The sequence below is a fragment of the Falco biarmicus genome, chromosome 1 (assembly GCF_023638135.1).
Source record: "Falco biarmicus isolate bFalBia1 chromosome 1, bFalBia1.pri, whole genome shotgun sequence".
Taxonomy (NCBI): Eukaryota; Metazoa; Chordata; class Aves; order Falconiformes; family Falconidae; genus Falco; species Falco biarmicus.
In genome coordinates this window covers 59,747,398-59,770,567 of record NC_079288.1, presented here as the reverse complement: position 1 = coordinate 59,770,567, position 23,170 = coordinate 59,747,398, and the positions used below count along the sequence as shown (strand labels likewise).

Below are 23,170 nucleotides of genomic sequence, written 5' to 3'. Positions count from 1 at the left end.
TGTTTAGAGCTGGGCTGACAGGCAAAGAAGAACATGTCATAAGAAGAAACCTAAACACCTAAAATATCTGGGCCAAACAGTAAAATTCTAATAACATCTATATATCTCTAGAGAGACTTACAGAAGGACCTACCTTATGTATGTTGGCACAGAAGTTAAAGACACTCATTCCTGCTACATTCTCAGTGCTCCCAGCCACTCATCGCTGCAAAACATGTGGACCAAGGGCGGGGACTCTCCTCAAATGTTGCTGGATCACAGGCTCATCTTCACATTCCAGGAAGAAATACCCAGAGTGACAGCTCTATGCTTCCAGACATGAAGGAGAAACTGATCCCAAGCTCACTGAAGTTAATATCAAACTCCCATTGACAGCATTAAAAATACTGGACTAGGCCTAGCTCATGGAAGGGCAGGATTCTTGGCTTAACTGGCAACGGAGCTCTAAATAAGTACATTTCTTTTTCCTCCCACAGAAATCGAAAGAAATCAGGTCTTCAGGTAAGAGAATCTCTCTAACATATGCTCTTCAGGGGTTACTTAATTTTTTTAAAAAAAAATCTGTATCATTTAACTTAGGCTTGATACTGGGAAATAAGATAAATATTGAAAAGTATTTCTAATATTTTAGAAAACATGAGTGAAAATAAAGGTAAAATAAGAAGAAAATCTGATTAAGGCTTCAGGATATGGTTTTCATGCTATGCACTTCTACACCTGTTCCAAACACAAGTTGCCACTGCGTGAGCATACAAAATGGACGTTTCTTTTCTCATTCTTAAATCTGAGAGGTTCCAGCAGCAAACATGAACTAGCAACTGACTATCAACATTCGTTTTCCTCTCTTGCCAATAACCAGCACAACAAAGCAATTGTACCTTCAGAAATGATCAGTTACTAAAAATTCTTCAAGTCATACTGTTCTGTGGATCAGCTATCCAGCTACTACTAATGCTTTTGTCATAAGATGAAGAAGAAAGATCTGTTAAGCACAGAACAATTAAAAAGGGGAGAGCACTGTAAGTATTTAAGGCTGAGTGGTTTGCCTGTACTGCTGCATGGCTGTTGAGAACTCCTGCTACGGCTGCACCCACAATGAATAAATGACAACAGTAATTCTTCACATCACTTTGCTTTTACCAGGACCCATCAGATGAAGCATCTTGTTCATTTCAGACATGTACAGACAGGAAAAGGCTGCCATAAACACAGCTTCATGTGTTTCATACAGGATCAATTTAAATGAGAATTTACCTCCAACGTTGTCAGGATTTCTCCTGTCTAACCAACTATACTATTCCTAGAAGCAATACCATCACTATTCAGTAGCTTAGAAGAAAAAAAAAAAACACAAGTCTTTTTGATGCAGCAGAGCTCTTGTCAATCAGTGCTCAGGCAAAGTGGTTAGAGCTTGAAGTAATAATCTTGAGTGCTGAACCCAAAGGAATTGCTTTTCTGTGACAAGCTGAATTGCAGAGTTATGGAGAAGCAGCATTTTCCACAAAACTAGAAAAAGTAGTCAGCCAACACCAAAGTAGGAAATGGTATGCTACATTGTGAATGGCAGTCACTTTACCTCATTACCACTACCTTCTGCAGCCTCGCTACTTAAGCAGTGGATGTGTTACGTGCCGAGTGGCAACTTTAGGGCAGCTGCCAGGGCTGTTTCTCATAAACTGCTGACCTTTGAGGGTGGTGGAACTGCTATGAAACTGCTGCTGCAAACAAACAAAAAGCTCCCCCATCTTGTGCAAAAGTGCCCGATGACCACAGGTCCCTAATGGCTATTGAGGCTAACTGAAAAAAGCACAGATAGTTTTCATCTGTGGTCATCAGTGGTTACTTATACACAGCCAGGTTCGTACAGTGATGAAACCAGGACGCTCATTTGCATCTCCTTTATCATGCTGAAAATCTCACCCATCTCCTTAACAGTCAGTCATTCTCTGTTTCTTTGAGGTAGGATTGAAACACATTAGTAAGGGGCGCTTGGTCTGACTGTTACTATTTTATCAATACTGCAAGGGGCTTATGATCTACCTGTCACATTGCTGAGATTATTGAGATGTGGGAGCATCTTCTGAATCTCTCCCATGGCCCAGCCGCTCTTGCTATTTGGGCATACTTATTCTTGGTGATCGAAAGCTGCCTGAAGCAATGGGTGACAGGATTCATCTCACTGTAACTGGAGTACCACTCTGCTAAGTCTTGAGCTACTGGCATTTGCTGAAATAGCTGTGGATTCAGGAACATTGACAAATGCCAGTTCTCAGGATGTGGTCAATAAATTATTTAGAGCATCTTTTCAGAACCCATTCCTATGTTTTACCTCCAGCCCACACAAGGTCAGTATCACGCAGTTCAGAAAGAGCATGGCCTTTTGTGGCATTTACTCCATATATTCATCAGAGGAAGAAACTTCATCATTTCAGATATATTTTTAGGTGGTGACATTTGATTTCAACTTCCTCCAGGCCTGTCCCCCTGCCCTTTTGATGAATCACAAGTTATTTGTACTGTAATGGGCTTTCTATAGTTAAAGTTTTGTCAATTCATTTTGCCCAGAACTTCCTATAACTGCGAAGGATCAGAAAGATATGCAAGGATATGTTTTGACTATAACAGATCTTACAAAAGTGCATCATCTTCATAGTTTCTTTCTTCTGTTTCAGTATTCTTCTCAGTAGGGCTGAAATCATTCAGGCAGTGCTGTCCAAGTTCACTCCAGCTGTCTTTCTAAGTGGCAGCTGTCATCAAATTCTATCCTAACATGTGGCCTATCTCATTTGTACAGTTCAGTTAGACTCCTTTGATGGCAAAGGTGTCAATCGCACAGCTCCTTGGCTATGTAGCCTTATCAGACTCAGAAAGCCAATCTTTTCTTCAGCTGAAGTCTACGGCTTTTCCTTCCACAAGTCTTGTTACAAAGCAGTTACCTCAACTCCTGAATTAATATTAAATATAATGAACAACTATAAAAGAATACTGTCTTTTGTACTTCAGACCACATTTCTCTCAACTCTACTGAAGATCTTTCCGGGATCCATTATTGGAACTGGTGAATTCTCACTATTCTTCCTCCTTGTAGTTCTTTCCCATGATTTTATAAACCAAAAGATTGGTGAATGAGGCCTTTCCACTCAGGGAACTGAGTACTCTTCAGCAGGGTGTTTATATTCTTTACTTAATCATTCTTCTGTGTTTCCTGATGGAATTTCTTCTTTGCTACCCATGCATCCCTCTTCACCACAGCCTTTTTTGTTCATTCAGAATCTGTGTTTGATCAGGTTGCCAATTTCATGCTCTCTTCCAAGGCAGACTTGCACATAAAGAGTTATACTAAAAATTCTTGTTTCATGTCCCAGTCACCAAGCTACCATTTCTGTGTTCTGCTTGTACTGAGTGCCTTTCCAAATGTCTATCTGCTGATTCTGGGCCTTTCTGGTCTTTTATTATTGGGGGGGGAAAAAAAAAAAAAAAAAAAAAAGGCAATCGTTCAATCCTTTAACCATTATTCCTTTTTTTGGCATCATTTTTGGCTGATCAACCCTTAAAAGAATTTGCATGACCATTCTTATTTCTTTATAAAGGTCAATGAGCTTTAAGAATCACCATTTTTTTCTCTCATATCATTTGATCCTGACTTCATTTCTACATGAATCTTCAGTGGTAAGAAACTGAAAACTTAATCATCTTGTGACAGGCTGAACTTTTGTCTGTACCAGTTCACATTCAGGCAATCTCTAGAGCTAAGTCATTGTTAGACACACAAGAAAATGTCACTTTTTTCTATCAATAAACAAGGAACTTCATTAGTTACCTCTCCTCATGAAGTCCCTGTAACAGTTTCAAAGAAATAGTTCATATAGATATTTGACATAATATCTATTCAATCATTGTGTCTGACCAGAACAAAGACTGTTATTTTTCTGGCTTGTGAAAAACGTGACTTGCATTGTTTCTGCTGCTGATTCTACCCAAAGGGAATGTCAGCTCCTCTGTCAAAGAGTGAAGAATGCTCCAGCATGCTAAGGAACAAATAAGCAGCACTTTTGTGCATGAAAATGTGCCTCTGCCATCCTAGAGAGATTCTTTCCTAACGGCTGAGAAATAACTTGGAGCAATCTTCTACTAAGAAATGTCATGCTCAGATTTTAGGCTCAACTCAGAGTGACCGGCACAGAACTCCAGGAATTGGGTGTGTTGTGGGTATTGATGCAACGCAGACATGATGGCAAACACTACGATTGCAAGGTGTAAGTGATCCTCAGTTATGAAGCCTGAGTCCCAGAACAAGCAGGAGTGTTATGATTCCTGTTTTCACACTTCTGCTTCAGCAGGAAGGAAATTACTCCACCATGTCACTTCTATGCTATAGAACAAGAAATAGTTTAAAAAAAGGAAAATATTTGGCAATCAGTGAAAAACCAGAACAGGTTGCTCAAGTTTTGAGAGCATGCTCTGGAAAAATACCCGTGGATAATGTCATTCACATGTAATCTGAAGCTAGCAGTACACTGCAGGATTAGTCTAACATAGAAGAAGCCTCTATCCAAAGTCAAGTAAGGTTAAAATTTAAAAGACAAAGAAAAAAGAAAAGTAACATCAAAAGAGAAAGTAATACTACTCTGAATTAGTTTTCCATGCTCTATAGGTGGCTGCTTACCATACTCTTATATTGTCCTCTTTCTCCCTCTGTGATTTAACTTCCACATGATCTTAAACACAAGAGACTGGGCTACAAAACAAACAAACAAACAAAAAATATAATTGCTGTGCATTATTTTAGAGGCTCAAACGTCTGGCCAAATCTTAGCAGCATCAAATTCAAGACACATGACCAGAAGTTGATCCGATCAGCACATTGCATTAGACTTCAGCATCATTAATTAAATCAGGTTCTTACAAAAAAGGTACTTATGAATATTGGACTTGATTTCCTTTTTCTTCAACAAAGGTGTAATTGTTTTAAAGACTGGAAAACATTACAAAGCAGACTTCATATGTTGTTTTGTTCCTGTTTTCCAAAAATGGAAAGAATAAGTAGGAAAGAGTTAAGCAAGGAACATGATCTAAAGATTTGTTTACGAATTTACTTTTTGAAGGATTAGAGAAATAGCTGTTTGAAGACACTAAAAGTTTCCTACAACTGTATGTCTACATGAATGAAAAGACTAAAAATACATTAACAAATCATTTGTTTAATTGACTGAACAAGCAACCCATTGAATTTAAATTATATCTGCACTGAATCTACTAGTAATTGTCATTTTGGATTGTTCTTGCTTTCCATCTAGTCCAGTAGCATGCCAAGTACGAGCAGCCTGTACCAGAGGCCTCGGAAGAAAATACCTGAACTCTGCCTGAGGCAACACTGGCATACTGTATTCCTGCCCTCAGTACACATGTACATAAAGCTCCTTTCTTCTGAGAAAAGAAAACACATTCCTTTTCAGCCTTCCCTGGACACGAGGCATTTCACCAAGTCCTCTCTCAGCCACCCTAGTTCCATCAAAAACAAAACAAAACAAAACCCCTGCAACATTATCAAATTCCTTTGACTCCTCCTTAAAAAGATGTGTCAAGCATTTGATTACTGATTGTGTTTTAGAATAAAGTACTTTCTTGTCAGAGTATCTTCTGCAAAACTAAGAAATTCACACAATGTTGGTAAACCAGTATTCCACTATTATGAGAGGTTAAAGTTACAGTTCTTTGTACAATCAGCTCCTTTCATAACACTCTTAATTTAAGACAATCAAGTGTCTTTCAAAAGTATCAGACTTTAAGTTAGACTAAATATACTTAAAATACATAACTGACAGGTGCTACTGAACTTGCTACAATAACTGTAGGGATTTCACATTCTTTTCTAAATATAGGGTTAGGATGTTATTTCATAAAAAATAGAAACTCAGAAAAAAGTGGATTTTTTTTTTAATTTGGTCTTGGGAAAGACGATATCCTTTTTGTTCATAATTGCTTTCTGCCTTACTGATTGAAAAGATTCCCATCCTGAACACTGAAGAATAACGTACACAGCTTTGTAAAAAGAATTCTCTCCTTACTATAGGTTGTTTCAGACTGATATTTCGGCTTGGTTTTGCTTTTGTTTAGCAAGGGAGCCTTTCAGATTTATAAAGAATAGTCTATAAAAACAACACATTCATCATGCCTCCAGTCTGATGTGAATTTTCTTTTTCTTAAATTCGAAGGAAAATTTTTCAGTGATTTAAAAAGAGAAGCAAAAGCACCTATTTTATTGAAAACTTCACATTTTCAACAAAGGAAAGTGGCAATGTTAGCCTGGAGCTATAACACCTAGAACAATGCAATGAATTCTGTGAGTAAAGGCATCTAGGTCAGCATGTTTCCAGTCTGTACCCAGTTAGATAATTTAAAAAAGGTTAATTTTGAAATCTCATCTGTGCTTTTGAAAGAAAATCAGGTTGGTATACCTCCCTGCCACAAATCTAACAAACCGGTTGACTTTAAAAGAGAAATCATAGTTTATAAAGGACTATTATAGTATATTATGTCTAGGATTCACACTCCAGCCAGAATTGCTACTGATGCATACCCTTCTTTCTTGCAATAAATGCATAAATTATTCTCCCTTTTTCAATTTATAAATAATGTTCGTCAAAAAGCGCTCACAACTGTCACTGGAACACAGGCAGGATTTAAGACCAGTTTCAAGTACCTTCTTCAGATTACCATAGTGTCATTTTTCCACCCTTTGATTTTATAGCTGCCCCCACCTTCTCAAAACCAGGCATGTACAGAGTTCCACGCATTGCATTAAACTGGCAGTATCTTCATCCATCCTTTTATAGCTACCTGTCTGCAGGCACCCCCGCACCCTTGCCATGTACATAGCAGAACTGCAAGGAAAAGGCTCTGTGGCACCAGTCTCAACATTCTCTAGGATATTACCCTTCCACTGTTTCTCAGCCTTCTTTTTGTATTTTCTCTCATTTCTTCTCAGATTTCCTCTTGTCCTCACAGCTACACTCATCACATATTTTCTAAAGTTAGAAAAGGGTCAGACAAACACATTGTCATGTATAAAACAATCTTTTATTTTCACATCAAAACAACTGCTATGTTAAATACTTCTTTGAAAACATAATGACTTTGAAATGTTCTTTGTTTAGCCTCTTAGATACAGCCCAAGTCTGCATGTTTTCACTATTATAGACATTTTTATGGTATGGTACACACAAAAGAGTTTTCTCTCTTAATCACCACCTGAGAAAAGTATGAGAATCTGATGACAGTGCAAGGAATACAAAGTCCACTGTCAGCAATGCCAAGGACTAAAATAGATGTGTGGATGCCTACAGTTTGGCTTAGTAAGTGCACATTGAAGCCAGGATTGCGGTTAACTACAAGTGCTGAGGCCCACTAAAGCTTTAAGTAAAAATGAGGTCTATTTGGGATTCAGCTGTCATTACTCCATTATTTCATTAACCGTTCAATTTTGACACACACAATTGTAGGTAATGTATGTTGAACCTTCCTGGTGAAATGCAGGATGAATCGAGCTAACAAAGTGCAAAATACGTGAAAGGCAATGCACAAACACTGGTTAAATCCTCTCCAAATTCTCCTACCAGGCAAGCATAGGTTATAGTCATCACTGTTTATAGTGCGGATTGATTCAGTATTGCATTTCAGAAGACATTATACAAATTGATTACAGGTGACAAAAATCTCTCTCATAATGATTTCATCATTAATATTAACAATTTACAGTATTAAAATACGCATCTGTAACCAGAAGTATTTTTTCAGCTCTTGAATTAAACCAGTCTTGGGTGATACAGAGCACGTCTTCATTGTGTGATTTGGCCTTTGTATCAAATTCCTATAGAAGTTCCCCAACAAATTTGCTGTTTTGACATGAGGTACAGAAGTGTGTCTGGGTTGTAGAACTGTTGTCTCAAGAACTATGGAAAAAAATAATGTAGCTCATGTTTTATTGGAAGAATACACCCTTTATAATACACTCCATCTTTGACAGACTGATAGCGCTCATGGTCATAGAGATTAATTTCTAACTTTAGGTCATGCTAATTCCACAAGGATTAATCAAACCAAAAGATTTCACATTTGCAAGTGAGCTCCCTCAAGCAAGCTCTGTACCACCTCAGTCCAATATATTGATGTATCATCTACAAGTCACATGATAGCACTTTTGACCTCCAGAATTAGATTAAAATTTCTTGCAAAAAGCTGAAGTCAAATATTGTCCAGGAATTAAAAAACAAATGTTAAAACAATTGCTGTCATTAATAACAAGCGCAGTGTTTCAGCAGCAACTAGTGGCTACACTATCTATACAGAATTGGAAGGCAAATACCGTAACACTTCAGGTCTTGTTAAACATTTAGTTTATCATAAACTGCTTGTCAGATGAACCTTGGTTTTGACACAAAAAAGAATCTGATTTCCCTAAAAAAAATCCTGAATTAAAAAAAAAATGCCAAAGTAAAAATATTCCACTCAGAAAACTAAAACCATTTTCACTGCACTCATGGAAAAAGAAGAAACATCGGGTTTTAACCACACATACTAGTAATACAGCAAGGAACACCAAGGTTACCTCTAAAAGTATATTAAGGTAAGCTAATTTTGCACTTTTGAACATCTCAACTGCTTTGTTACTACAGCTCCCATGGTCTCAAAGACTTATTCTATTATGCCTGGCCATCAAGCACCATCATGTAAATACCATGGAGATTTTTTCAACATCTTCATTTTCTGCTGTGATTTCATGTTGGAGGTTTTTTGACAAAGTGTTTTCCTCTCTCCAACCTACGCCTTACAAAATAAGCTCTCTAGCATTCCAGCAGGCAAAATTTAATCCTACACTAGCGACACCAAGAAATGCCACTATTATAAAGTTAACTACCTAAGCTGTGGTTTGTAGCTTTGGGTAATATTTCTCCCTCTGGAATGAAAAGATTCCCAGCTTCCTAACAAAACAAACAGTTTTTCTAGACATAGAAAAGTCCAAGAAAACAATGCAGTTGTAACTTTTAGGAAAAGCTGTGGTTCTCAATTCATACGTACTCCTAACCACAATATCTAAACCTACAACAATAAACACTGTTATTTACTTCAGGCAATAAAAAAGCAGCCTTAGAATAGACAATTCATTATTATCATTAATAGGCAATTCTGCATTCATCGTTACTATTAATACCTGATTTTTTTAGACATTGGGAAGCATGTTCACAATTAACTTTCACTATGCTCATCAAACTTCATTACACATCCAACATGACCTGAGGACAAGACCTCCTCATACTGTATCTCGAAATGTATTATATTACTACACTGTAGTACATAATATTGTGCAAAATCTATGTAATATATGAGTGTGTGTTGTATTACACAGTGCCACGAAATTTTCTGTACAGATTTCTGGAATTGAGGTATATAGACAAATGCATCCAAGTAAATTCTAAGGCTGAGATTTCGCAATAAGATCATTTGATGTAAGTTAACATTATTAATATCTAGTATCTCTCACAGAGTTACTCATAATGATATCTTACCTGAGCTTCAGAACACTACAGAAGCACCTTTGCCACAGCATCTGCAAAATGACGATATGTGTATTGTACCTCTCAAGAGTCCATAAGCTATGGCTACCTAGCTTCAGCCTTGATTGGCCCGAAAATAACTCCAGTCCAAGATACTGTACAAACAGAGCTGAATGACATCTCAAAGCTGATGTCAGAAGAAAACTCAAATTTTTAAATAAAATGTTGACCTCAATAGATGTAAACCGTTTTCCTATTATTTTTAAGTACGTAAGTTTTCACGAAAGTTGTGATTAATGTTTGATACATGCAACTAGCACATCATACAGTAAAATGAGAGAAGAGAAAACAGAATGATGTTTTAATGAAAACAAAGTATAGAAGATCTTTAACCCGGCAACCATTTCATGATGTATTTATCTTTTGAAGAACATCATTCCTTCACATGCAAAGTCACAAACATAAAAAAAGAAAATGAAGAGGCAACATCTCTCTTCTATTCTCCCTCCCACCCACCACCCTACCCGTCCAGTAGACTGTATTACATCAGATAACATATTGTGACCACCACCTAGCACCAACCTGCTTCCAGGTGCAGTATCATCATTCTGGATTAATTTTACCTATTGTATATGCCATCTCCTCCACCGTCACCCATGTTCAACACAGATACTCAGACCTAGAACCCTCACTTTTGAAGGTCATTTGAGAATCCATGCTTGACCTAGAACAAAGGAGAAGTCTTTCCGACTCATCTGTGTACCTTCGTGCCCAGAGCTGCTCTCCTGTATTTACTGTTCGAGGCTTCAGAGATAGTGTTTCAAATTTCACATAGGTCTCTTTTGCAAGTTCAGCTTCCTTGGCAGTTTTTGGTTTCACATGAAGTTTTAAAACTTTGTAGAGTAAGAAAAGTATCAAAGGTAAAACAACCACACATGCTGCACTGCTGGCCAATATCAGAATTGAAAACTGAGAGCTCTCTTCATTGTTTAACCCATCAGTGGAGAAAATAATGCACTGCTCTTCTGTAGGTGGCACTCCTTTGGGCGAGACACATGCCATATATTGAGTACTTGGTTGCAAACCATCAATCGTGACTTTGTTTTTGCTAGAATCAGTGCTCAGAGGCAACATATCTTTCTCACCATACTTTGAGTATAACACAGTCACTGCAGAGTTGCTTGTGGCATTGACAGTTTTCCAAGTTAAGGTCACTCTTTCATCAGTTTCACTGATCACCCTTAGGTTTTTTACAGTAACATTCTGCTCATCCATACCTGCTGTATTCAATGAAGTTTCCTCACCTTTCTTGCTCACCTCCCCAGTCTGTTTCGTCTCCTCACCCTTCTTGCTTACCTCCCCAGCCTGCTTTTTGTTTCCATTTGTCACTGCCTTTGGATTTTTCTTTCCATCTATCACAGGCCTGGATTGCTTCTTGTCAGTAAGCCTGATGCTCGTTGATCTTTCAGTGCTAACCAGTGCTGTGGTGGTGGCTGTGGTGAGAAGAGGTATGGTTGTCTGCTCAGGTTCCTGCTTGGATTCCTCCTGAGTTGTATTCTGTCCCTCTGCCTCTTGCTTCCTTACATACTTCTGTGGGGACACAGTTGTAGTAATTACACCAACCACTGTGACAGCAACAGCAGCTTCTGACATTCCTGCTAAGTTCTTGGCTTTACATCTGTATTCTCCTGCGTCCTTGTATGAAATCCCTGTCAAGCTTATTATGGACCACCTGACACCCTCTCCGGGTGTTTCTTGAATTACTACAAGAAAATGTAAAGAGTAAAACATTATAAGAGGGAGCTAAAGAGAAAGTGAACATTATTAGACTACTTCTTCCCTTATTTCTGCCCGAAGGAATCACATGTATTAGACTTAGTTTAAAGGAAAAAAAAAAAAGGCACACACAAAAAGAAATCAAAAAACCAAATCAAACCACACCAGCTATGGAACTCCCTGCCATATTATATTATTGCAGAAAAAGTGCTCAGTGCTCAAAATGGAATTGGATGTCTGGAGGAATTACAATATAATTTGCAATTTCCCTAAGTAGAACAAAACCACATAAAGAGAAATCAAATATCTTAAAGCTGTTAAGTGACTAGGAAATAAAAGTCTCACTACTTCAAGTGACACTGAACACATTAGCCATTTAAAACATTTTTGGAAATTACCTTTGTCTTAAGATATTTCAGTACTTTGGACTACTACCTTCTTCAGATGTATGATTTAAGATAACTGCTGACTACTTGGTAGTTGTATGTTATGAATGAAATGAAAATGAAAAAAACACGAAACATTTTTTACATGTAAGTTACTGTATAAATATCTATCATAGCAGCCAAAATGATATCAGGCAATCACAGCCACTTTAGCATTCAAGACAGATGTTGCAAATAGACAAGAAACATTTGCAAATAACATAGAAAATGTGATTTTGGAAAATCCTGTTTACAATGTTGAGTTTTAAGTGGCTCAGTTATGGCCTCACTAGCTTTTTTAATATGAACTTTTTGAACCAAAACGGCGATTCCAGTTAACAAATTTTCCTTCCCGTTTTTCACCTTCTGAGTTAAGGCCCAACTATCCCAGCCTCCATTTTCCTTTATCCTTCCTCCGCTTCATCCACTTCCCCCCTCCACACACCGTTCTTATCACAGACCGCATCCAGGCTAGAACAACCTGTTGGACCTGTTCAGACCAAGACCTAGAGAATGAATTTCGTAACAGCTGTTGCACAGGCACAATTGCCAGCTTGGTGCAGTACCTGGTCCATTGTTACTCATTGTAATGATCTCAAAGCACAAGCAACCCAACAATTTCAGGCTCTCCCATTTCCTATAAAAGAGCAACTATACCTGTATAGTTCACCGGTATATTGTCTGACCTAGTCCAAGTAAGCTGCGGTGTTGGGTACCCAGTTGCATCACAGCGCAACAGAACGTTGCTTCCCAGTGGGGAAGTGATTTTTGTTGCTGATGTCATCACGGATGGCTTAAGACACTGCTCTAACTCAGCTCTCTGGAACAAGATTCCTGCCAGACTCTCAGGTCCGCTACATGAAACCAATGGATCAAGAAGTACAACCGAGTTGTCCACAATTTTGGAAAATTCAATTAGCTTCGAAATGCGACAGTCACAAAACCATGGGTTGTCCTGCAAACCTGAAACAGAGAGGGAATCGGGGAAAGAAGAACAAATTATAAAGCTGTCAGGCAATATATTGTGATTATATTATGACACATGACTGCAACTAAGTACATTCAAGGGGGGCCATGGACCTATTCTGAGTTAAACTTTTCTCGTTCAATTTGTCTTTTTTGTTCATCTGATGGTGGGGGATCTAATGGTTTTTGCAGAGGTGAGGAAGAACAGTATGAATGTTTATTAAGCTAAAATTTTTCTTCACAGAAATTTACAAGAGCATAGTAATATACTGGCACTACCTTTGCTTAGCTTTGCCGTTTATCTAGGAAAAAACACTTTGAAAAGATGTCTTAAGACTGATGATACATTTTCACCTGCCTGTGCCTTCTGGAAAGATAGCTTCTCAGGGCTATTGCATCCTGTCACTCTGCTCTGCTCTTAGTCTTTCTTTGGGCTTTTACAGTTTGATCTTTACAGACCCTGTTTTCAACGTTTGTAGGGAACATCATGATTTAAGAGTTGAGATCTTACACCAGCATCTCTACCCCTTGAAAAAAGGATAAAGGCTAAGGAGAAAAAGCTTTAGACCAGTAAAATTCTTATCTAGCTCTGAACTATACCAGTATTCCTAGAAATATGGCTTCAATTTAGGACAACCTCTGAAACACATTCAAAAAGAATAGCAGAAGAGTAGAAAATAGGAAGGACCCTGAAACCCCCCCAACGGCTACAATGTCTTTATGATGGCACACAAGAACACTATCTCTCCTCCTCTGTTAGAGGCTATAACATTTGCTTCTTGATTCCAAAGTCTTTGAATGAAAGGCTTCTCCCTCTTGGTGAACTTGCTATGGTGAAAGAGAGAAGCCACTTCAGAGCAATATAAGCCTAAATCCTCAGCTGGTATCGATTACTCGGCTATGCTGACCTTCATAGAGCAACAGCGGCTTCACCAGGCAAAACACCACACAGCATAGCATCCATGAGTTGAAATATTTTCTCATTTGACTTATATACTTTTGGGCATACCATTGTTTTTTTGGGGGGTGGGTGGGAGTGTTAAGAACAAACAGAATTTATAGGCTGAAACAAGTGATGGTATGTAAAAACCCTTCACTGTAACCAAAATGAAAGCAAAAAAAAAACCCAAACCACCTAACCTACTAATATTATTCAGTTTGTATTTTTGGGAAATGTCAAAATAACTGATGGAAAAACTCTGCTTTTTGTTCTGGAAGAAACCTGTAGATGAAAGAATACATGAATAATTAATTACTGCGTTGTTTTATCGCCTGACCAAGATTAGGTTATTTTAAGCACAATGGCAGTGATTGGTTAAAACTGTGGTAAACTCCAATTAATCCCTGCTCTTTAAAACAAGACTTGACCTGAAGAGATTCCACGACTTTGACATCACAATCCAATTTCACCCCCTCCAGACATAAGAGATTTTACATCTATTCACTACTTATTGTCTGCTGGAACAGAGAAGGAGAAACCAAGGAAAGTCTATCAGCAACTGCTTTAAGAGATTATTAAAAAAATATTTAAAATTTCCTGTGAACCTCACATGTATTCATAAGCAAAAGAGACACCATTTGAATGTTTTCCATTTATGTCTAGGCACATCAACTGTTTGTGCTCATAAAAATTCAGCCCAATCAAGCACATGTATGTAACTATTTGTGCTCATCTTCTAAATTAGGGAAGCTTTAGTTTGTAGTTAGAACAAGTTGAGAAGATACTCCTGTAGTATTTTTTTTTTCCTTTCTCACTTGTTTATAAGGGGTCAGTTTTCCTCACTACACTAAGAAAGAGACTATATAAGCATTTGAAAATTAAACTCCACTAAGGTATAAAAGGGAAGACAGAATTCCCTTGAACCAAGGCTCAGCTGCCAGAGATCCTCTGTAATAAAAGTTGCTAAAATGCATGTGAACTCCCAGTGTGGCCCCTGTGCTATCTAGAGGACAGAAGCATGGGGCAGCTGTGCTACAAGCCAGCAGCAGGGCAGGAACTTTGGGTCCACAGCATTAATCAGAACAGATCTGCAGCATCAGTAGGGCTCCCATCCCACATACCAGGCAGCAGATCCTCCCTTACACCGAACACTACCAAAAATATTTCTTCTGTGACCTTCTGCACCCTGCAAGCTTTACTGCAGGAAAGCATGGGGTTTATTATTGTTTCTAATACTACTAGCAGCGCTTAAGGCCTTTCAAACTGAACCATAGAATCATTTAGGTTGGAAGATACCCTTAAAATTATCAAGTCCAACTGTGAACATAGCACTGCCAAGTCCATCACTAAACCATGTCCTTAAGTGCCACACCTACATGTCTTTTAAATACCTCCAAGGATGGTGACTCAATCACTTCCCTGAGCAGCCTGTTCCAGTTCCTGAAAACCCTTTTTGTGAAGAAATTTCTCCTTTTATATATATATATATAAATAAATACATGGTCTTCATATTCTCCCAGTGTCCCAACGAAGACCCAAAGTTTTTACAGTAAGTATCAGAAATTGACAAAATAGGAAGAACAATGAAGAAGAGATTAATAGCCCTTAGACTGGATGGTTGTTTAGTCCAGTCTGGGACACAGGTTTGACCATCTCAGACCATTCTGATGGCCTGGTTCCAGCTTTAGAAGAAAGCTGTAGTCCCAGAAGACTCTGCACTTCCATGCTCTGGTGCATAGAAAGTGCATTATTTCTGCTAGTCACTTCATCTTCCCCATCCATCGCACTTCGCAGTCAAACTGGCTAAAGAAACAGAGCTTACATATAAATACATATAATGTATATAGCTGCAGGAGTTCCTTCCTTGCCTTTATCTGTGTCTTGCCAATATCTGACAGTAGTCACATTATTTTTAGCAAAGATGCACAGCCATTGTAAGTCATCAAGTCACATGGATCCCCAAAATGAAAAAATGCAAATAATATTGAGTTGGAAGCAAGGATAAAACATTGAATTTGATTATGCTTCAGTTAGCTATTGAAGAGAATGGAAATGGGAACACAAACTTAGTTTCCAAACTACAAAGGGTATTCCAAAATTTAACAGCTTGTGTTTACAACATGGTAAAAAAGTGAGAACAAATATAGGAAAGAATTTTAAAAGGGTTAAAAAAGGGGGGAATACTAAGAAACTGGAGAAAAACCTGAGAGCTTTAATAAAGGAATGAGATGGAATCCCCTCAGGACAAGAATTTCCTAAGAAGAGAAAAGAAAAATAATTCTAAGTCTCCAACAGCCTGTGTATCTGATGGAACACTGAGTCTTTATAAATGCTGGATTCTTTTGCAGAAATATTAAGGCAGCTTGTTGACCTGAAAAAGAAATACTAACCAAAGCAAAACAAACATTGATAAATATTCACACTTTGCAATATACTAATGCAGTGTATTTTAACATTAAATATGGATTATAAATTGCTCTAAAAACCTTGATTCTATATTTAGCATGTTTTAAATTTACTCTCATACCTTTTTATGTATGCTTGCATGTACAATGGCAAATATATGTATGTGTGTGTCTGTGGATGCACATTTTTGCAGTCTTGTCAGTAAGCAAGGTTTCCCCATACTGTGTCAATATGGACTTTAGCATTCTAAATAGCTACGAGTGAAATTTCCTTTGTAAATCAGTAACCAGTCTCAGACCATAACTTGTATAATATACTGCTTTTCAGTTGCTGTAAAATGGCAGTATGTGAAATATTCAAGTTTTGGGCCAATGGAAATATTCACCACAGCTTGGGCCAACCTACCCAAGGCTCTCCCCCAACTGAAGTCCCTACACTGTGTCCCAGCATTTCCTGCACACGGTAATTGCTAGGAAGTAGTTTCAGGAAAAGCAGCATATACCCAATGACCCAGCATAACGGCTGGGAGCCTGATGGACCTGCAGCATTTCAAATTTATGGCACCTCTACATGCAATAGAGACAAGATCTCATCTAATTCCCACTCTATCAAATACTGGATTCCTCTGTTCCTCTCAGTGACTCACTAGAGGTAATTTTCCATATGGAAAATGCTACTGCCACCATTCACGCCAGAAATTTCAATCTCTGTACAGCAGCCAATGCTGAAACTTAGCTGTGCCTTGGATCAAAGTATTAGGCTATAGCTCCAGAGGTAACCAAGAGAGGGCCAGGTGAACTCACACACTGGTCTCTCGATCATCTCCACTGCTTAACTGTCAGCTCACTCTACAGCTTTGTTTTGAACTGTTCCAAAGGGCACTCTCCAAGACAAAGACAGAAATGGCTCCAGGGACAGTTTGCACTCCAGGAATTGCTCCCTGAAATGCTTGTGGATGAGAACACACCAAGGACTGCTCGCTCTACCCTGTTCTTGCCCCCAGTGTAAATGCAGCAGGCTTTGCACCTCCAAACTACCCTGCATGCCTATCAGCCCATCAGGCATACAACATACCCTTGCTATTTCATATGACAAAAGCACAGTTCTATGGGTTGCAATGCAACCCTCACATTACTTCAGGCAGTCTGAAGAAAAAACACAGCCCCACACCCAGTTACATTTTAGAGTCACTGCAGCATCCCATAGAGCCCACAGAAAACCAGGGGCTAAATCTTAGAAAGTGTGGAATTCAGTGAGCTTTAAGGAGAGCTGGCCATAAACTTTGCGGATGACAGCCAGTGAGCCACCTAGCCATAAGGTCAGGAATCATTCCCTGACCCTCTTTCATTTAGCGTAGTGTTCACACAGAGGAATATCATTCACTGGGAGGTAATAAAAACATCCCAAACCCCTAAGTACAGACACTATTAATTGGAATAAGGAAATACTAATCTGCCACTCCCCTGGCAAAAGCAATCCATGGCTCCTCCAAGAGTCCTTGAAGTAAACATGGGGAACCTGAACCTTTTCTTACATGAAACCTTCTTGATGCTCAGTCAAGACACCGAAGATAGAATTTCCTCCTGGTGTTAAGAAATACATATGTACAAACATTTGAGTCTGGGGCACTGATGTTGCTGGTCTTGTTAATTAAATACAAATGACAATCTTGTTTTGCCAGAACTAAGAGAGAAGCCAGCCTAAGCCCTAACTGCTTACACTAAGTAGAATCTGACTGCCATTTTCCTGACTAGACAAAACCAGCATTTATTTGCTCTGGGTTCTAGCATCTAGCAAAGCTCGGGCTGCAGTTACCATTCCATGTAGGCACATAGATCAGTCAGCCTGAATGCTCCCACAGAGAACAGCTGGAACACATAGGACACTCTTGAACATTGAAGCATGCTATTGTGGCCATCACATTTTAAAAGAAACTTTTTTAAAAAAAAAAAACAAAAAACCCAAAGGAGTCCAAAAGTAACCTACGACTATGGCAGAAAATGTGAAAAAAGCAAAACCAAAACCCTCACAGTCAATAAGAAACCAGTGAAAGGCATGGTATGGTTAGTTAAGGCAGCGAACAGGGAAGGAAAATATATGACCGGTTACTATAAGAGATGGTAATTATTTTTTCTATATGTCCATCTTGTGAAGGACAAGAGGTAACCAGCTTAGTTTGCAGTAAGGGAGATTGAGGTTAGATATTAAGAGAAACTTTCTCACTACCCTGATGGATAAGCACTGGAGAAGGTTACCAGAGAAGACTCTGGCTGCAGACTTCAAGAACAGCGCTGACTTAACTGGAACAGTTCAGTTCACCTGGATCTGCATCCCAGCAGGCTAGAGGCCTTTTCAAAATCCTTCCTGATCACATACCTCTGTGATACTTCTCTCCATATCAGAGGAGGAGCACAGTACCTATGGGCTATGCTTCTCCCCAGGCTCCAGCAATCCCAGCAGATAGGAGGGGTGTCAAAGTAGAAAATATGCCACAGCGCACATCTTGCTCCTGTTGTTCTAAGCTGACATCTCCTCTGGTTGGAGCATTATAGAGACATCTCAACATCTAGGTCACCCTTCTGGCCTAATAGTTTCTATCAGCCATTAATTCCTGAAAAACAACTGCTTTGTAACAGTCCATCAACAGCAGCCTAAGGATGAGCCTCCAGCAGTGAGTGTGCGTGGTATAACTACTACTTTGCAGACTCCAGTAATATGGATAATAAAACTTAACACTTAGTGGAGACTAAGTAAGCTTGTGAAAATAAGCCATGACATAAAGAGCACTGCTCTTTGTAATCTCCAGAGGACAGGGATGGTTTCTCATTCACTATAGAGTTTCTTATGTTGCTGTCTGCATTGGGATATACTCATCAGAAGGCTACGGTGTCAATGAAAGAAAATTCAGCCAATTATTCCACAGCTCACCTAAGACAGATTTACTGAACACAACACAATGAAAATACTACCTGGCATTTTGCATTCTCAGATCCAAATCCATACTGACTGCACAGAGCCTCCCTCAGCACCTAACAAGCAAGACAAGCGAGGCACTGTTTGAACCCAGCGTGTGTTCCCCTTTGGAGATCTGTGTTCTAATCCAGTCCGTAGCTCATAAATGAAAATAATCCAAAGGTCTCTAGAGAACCCAATGCTGGCACCAGAGAGTTTGCCAGGACTAGAGGAGGCTGGCAAAGTGCCTGCACCAGCAAAGCCTGCAGAGAGTTGACAGGGGGAAGGGGAGAAGAGTATGTGTGGTCAGGGGTTTTTTTTAGTGTTTGTTTTCTGGGTTGGTTTTTTTGTTTGCTTCTTTTTTTTTGTTTTTTTAAGCGGTGAGGGCTATGTAAGACAAGAAAACCAAATAACCTCTGGGAATCCCACAAGATCATCAGGAGGATTATATCTAGCACAGTCAGCTCCTACTTTACTGCCTCCTTTAGCCTTCTGTGTGGGGACAGGGAAAGGGGTACTGAGCTTAACTTAACAGCTTTTTCTTTTTTTTTAATCCCAAATAAACAAAGATCCTATTAAGGCTGCAAGCCTACAGTTACCACGCAAGCAACCTATTCAGCCTACTTGATCTATGAAGTTACGTGTTACACCTCATCTGAGTAAGAATTTCAGATTGCAGCTTTTGCTGTGAAACAAAGCAGCTGAAAAATGAACTCTGAATAGTGGAGATGTAGACCAAGGAATTGAAAATACTGGGCAGTACAATGCAGGGCAGATCTTTACCAGCGGGTATAGAACTACTGCAGCAGAGAGCCAGCTGGTTTTCCTCCCTTCCACCTGCTACACTACACTACAACAGCGTCAAAACGTGCATTGAAACAGCAGCAGAAGAGAACACAATTGATAGAGCTGTTCCAGCCATGCTCTGAGACTGCAGAAGAGAAAGGGGTTACTTGCAAGACTAGGAAGTGGAGAGAAAGTGGAAGATAAAGAACAAAGTCTAGTATATTATCACATCTGTTCTGTTTGTGAAAGTTGAAAAAAAATGATGAAAAAAAATCAGGTTCTGGTCAAACTATTCTTAAATACTTACCTTAAATATTATAAAAAATACTGTGAAGTTGTAGGGATCAGATCCCAATTCTCTCTCATATTCAACATGTAAAAAGGGAAAAAATTCAGGATCATCAGTCAGCTTTAGAGCAATACAAGGTTAACAGGAGTCATGGGGGGAGCAGAGCTGCCCTCTTTTGGGGCACTAACACTACCTGCAGCGCTGTATCTCAGGGCAGGCTTCATATGAACATCAGGAGCCACTAGAGAAAAAAGTTGCAAATGGACATGCTTGCAGCTGCAGCCACATACAGTGATGAGGGAAATGTCATGAGAAACACAATTTTTGGAAGTCCTACATTTGTATGGATATTGAGTATTCCGTATGGCCTGCATTCCTGCATACTGAAATCTCACAGAATTTACTTGGTGTATTACCTTAAGATAACAACATACATGGAGATCACTATCTCCGCTTATAGTTTTCTGTCACCAACTGAAAATAAATAAGTAAATAATCATAGAACAAACCAGAAGACTGACCTGGATAAGATACACTCTCCTGAATCCCAGGGCTGGTCCTCTACCTGCTCTCACTTGCAACTTAACATTTAGGTGTATTTTAATAGGGAATGAGACAGGCTGTTTAACATACCCAAAATGACTCTCTGGGTCACCAGAACATCTGTGTTCTTGGGCAGGAGAGCTTCTGAGAAGGGGGGCCAAATGTCCATCAAGTCTGACGGCAAGGTGGTTAGCTTGTTGCTGGATATGTCCAGGTAGGTGAGGTTTCTCAGGTACCGGCCAGCATCAGCAGGAATGCTGGTCACTTTATTGTTGTGTAAATCAAGAATCCTTAGGTTGGGCATCTCTGCCAGCGACTCCCAAGGGAAAGTCGAAAGCAGATTACCATCCAGCCGTAGCTCATGTAGTTGTTTCAAGTTATAGAAACTGCTGATATCAATGTTGGCTACACAGTTGTAAGTTACCCACAGGTATTTGAGATCTACTAGGTAGTAAAAGGCTTCAGTTGGAATCCTTCGTATGACAGTTTTCTCTATACGAAGTTTTACAGTGTCCACAGGAACATTCACAGGGATTTCATACATGTCAGGATCGTTACAGAGCACAGACCTACCATTAAAAAAAAAAAAAAAAAACAACAAAAAACCACACACATAGCATTTCTTAATTTCTTTGAGAAATTTATATTTCAGATTTAATGCAAATGCTATTACTTTCTGCAACACTACCAGCAGAATAAAAAACGCCAAATCAAGGACAGTTCTCTACATTTAAAAACTGAAGAGACAAATAAAGTTTCTATACAAAATAGCAATGATACTTTCCTAAAACATTTAGACTTGCTTTATTCTAAAGCAGGTAACCACCATCCTCTGCCCATCATTCCATTGACAACTGAAAAACAGAAGCTATTGTGTAAGGAATAATATGTGCATGTATCTCAAGTAGGAACTGCATGTCATCTGTTTTACTAAAATTCAGAATATTGGATTACTAATTTTAATTTTTCTGCATGACCAAGATTCAATAGTATTTGTCTATATTTACCTTTCAGAATAGACTGAAAATTAAAAATGTTAGCATATTTCTCTAAAGGAGAGGTTTCTAGCCCTCTTTCTGGTGTCTGTGTGGAAATGACCTGCTTTTTAGAGATGCTAAGAATTTTTTGCTCCCATTCAGTTCAGTAAAACAGCATTTCTCAGCATTTTCAAGAACCAGTATGTTTCCGTTTCTTTGGGGTACATCGTTTGCACATATTAGCTTGAAGATCCCCCTCCCCACAATAAGCCTATCTTTGATTTTTTTCCCCTTTTCTCTATATTCTTCCTCTATTTTACTTTCTTCTCCTGCAGCTTTATACTAGATACTTCGCGACAATAAATAGCAATGACAAACAGTATCTCCCAAAATTGACATGGCAATATCCAGATCATCAAATTTCAAATAAACCTCTTTATTACCAAAAATTATGAGATTTTCCTGCAGATTAAAAAAGAAGAAAATACTGTGTTATTTAAACCAGAATCACCTTACAGTAGACAACTAGATTATAGAAATAGAAAGGACATTACAATAGCAGGAAAATCATGGAGCAGAAAGAAATTGTTTTCTGCAGAAACCAAAGATTTGGAGTAGCTATTTGCTAAGTACAAAGCTATAATCACCATCTGCTCCTATTCAGGAATGTTGCTAGCCATGTAACACCAGTGTAAAATATGCCTTTATTTCAACTATGCTAGAACTAGTTTGCAACGTATAAGAATGCAATTCCTTCAACCCTTTCCCTTATAAATTGCCTTGTATAACAAATAATAAAATATATACCTTGTTCCAGTGCCATCACTTCTGCCATGGTAAACGCAAGTGCATTGTGAAGGACAAAACCCATGCACTTCTTCTAAAAAGTTCATTAGGAGGTAGAAGTAAATAAACAGATACATGGCTTCCTCCCAGCAGAACTGACACGACAAAAATTGAAAACTTTATTCCTAGGCACTCATGTGCAGTGTGCTACAAATGTGAATGTAGACATCCATTTAGTAACAGCAGATTACATCAGATTAGCCGAGATCTGTAGTTGCTTAACCTTCAAATGTATCCTGAAAGGGATCAGTTAAACCACCTCATTCTTTATTCTGTCAGAACACACTCTGTTTCAAATCATATCCAGCATGTTTCAAGACTGTTTTAATAAAATATCTCTTTACTCCTTCTAAGAGACAACGCATTAGTTACCATCCATAAAGTGTTCCAAAGTTCCTCAAGGAAATCTATATAAGGATATCGCATGGCACTTTCTTTAATACTAAAAATTAATAGGAAGCCTAGATTCCAGAGCTTTTAAAAAATGCTGTAAAAACAATTTTTTACAAAAAAAACCCACCATATATTTTAAATAAGTTACACGCTACAAAGCCAAACTTCAGATGCATACATACACAACAGAAGACATTTATTCTCAAAATCTGAGAATGATCAAGAGTGCACATACTACCATTCATAAATAGATGTATACACAGTCATCTTTTCCATCCTGAATAAATCTATTGCTCACATCACCGAAGTATTTTTTG

At 38.6% G+C, this 23,170-nt stretch overlaps 1 protein-coding gene and 1 long non-coding RNA gene across 2 annotated transcripts in view; both read right to left on the bottom strand.

Moving 5' to 3' along the window:
* LOC130144671 (uncharacterized) overlaps positions 1-23,170 on the bottom strand; it is a 178,074-nt gene that overhangs the window by 99,958 nt on the left and 54,946 nt on the right. The gene's annotated exons all lie outside the window — the stretch shown is intronic.
* LRIT3 (leucine rich repeat, Ig-like and transmembrane domains 3) lies at positions 10,057-22,608 on the bottom strand. The gene is made up of 4 exons (XM_056328592.1): positions 22,422-22,608; positions 20,728-21,206; positions 12,413-12,718; positions 10,057-11,317 (listed from the first exon to the last, which is right to left on the bottom strand). The coding sequence occupies exons 1-4, from the start codon at positions 22,535-22,537 to the stop codon at positions 10,215-10,217; spliced, it is 2,004 nt and encodes a 667-aa protein (XP_056184567.1). The 5' UTR covers positions 22,538-22,608; the 3' UTR covers positions 10,057-10,214.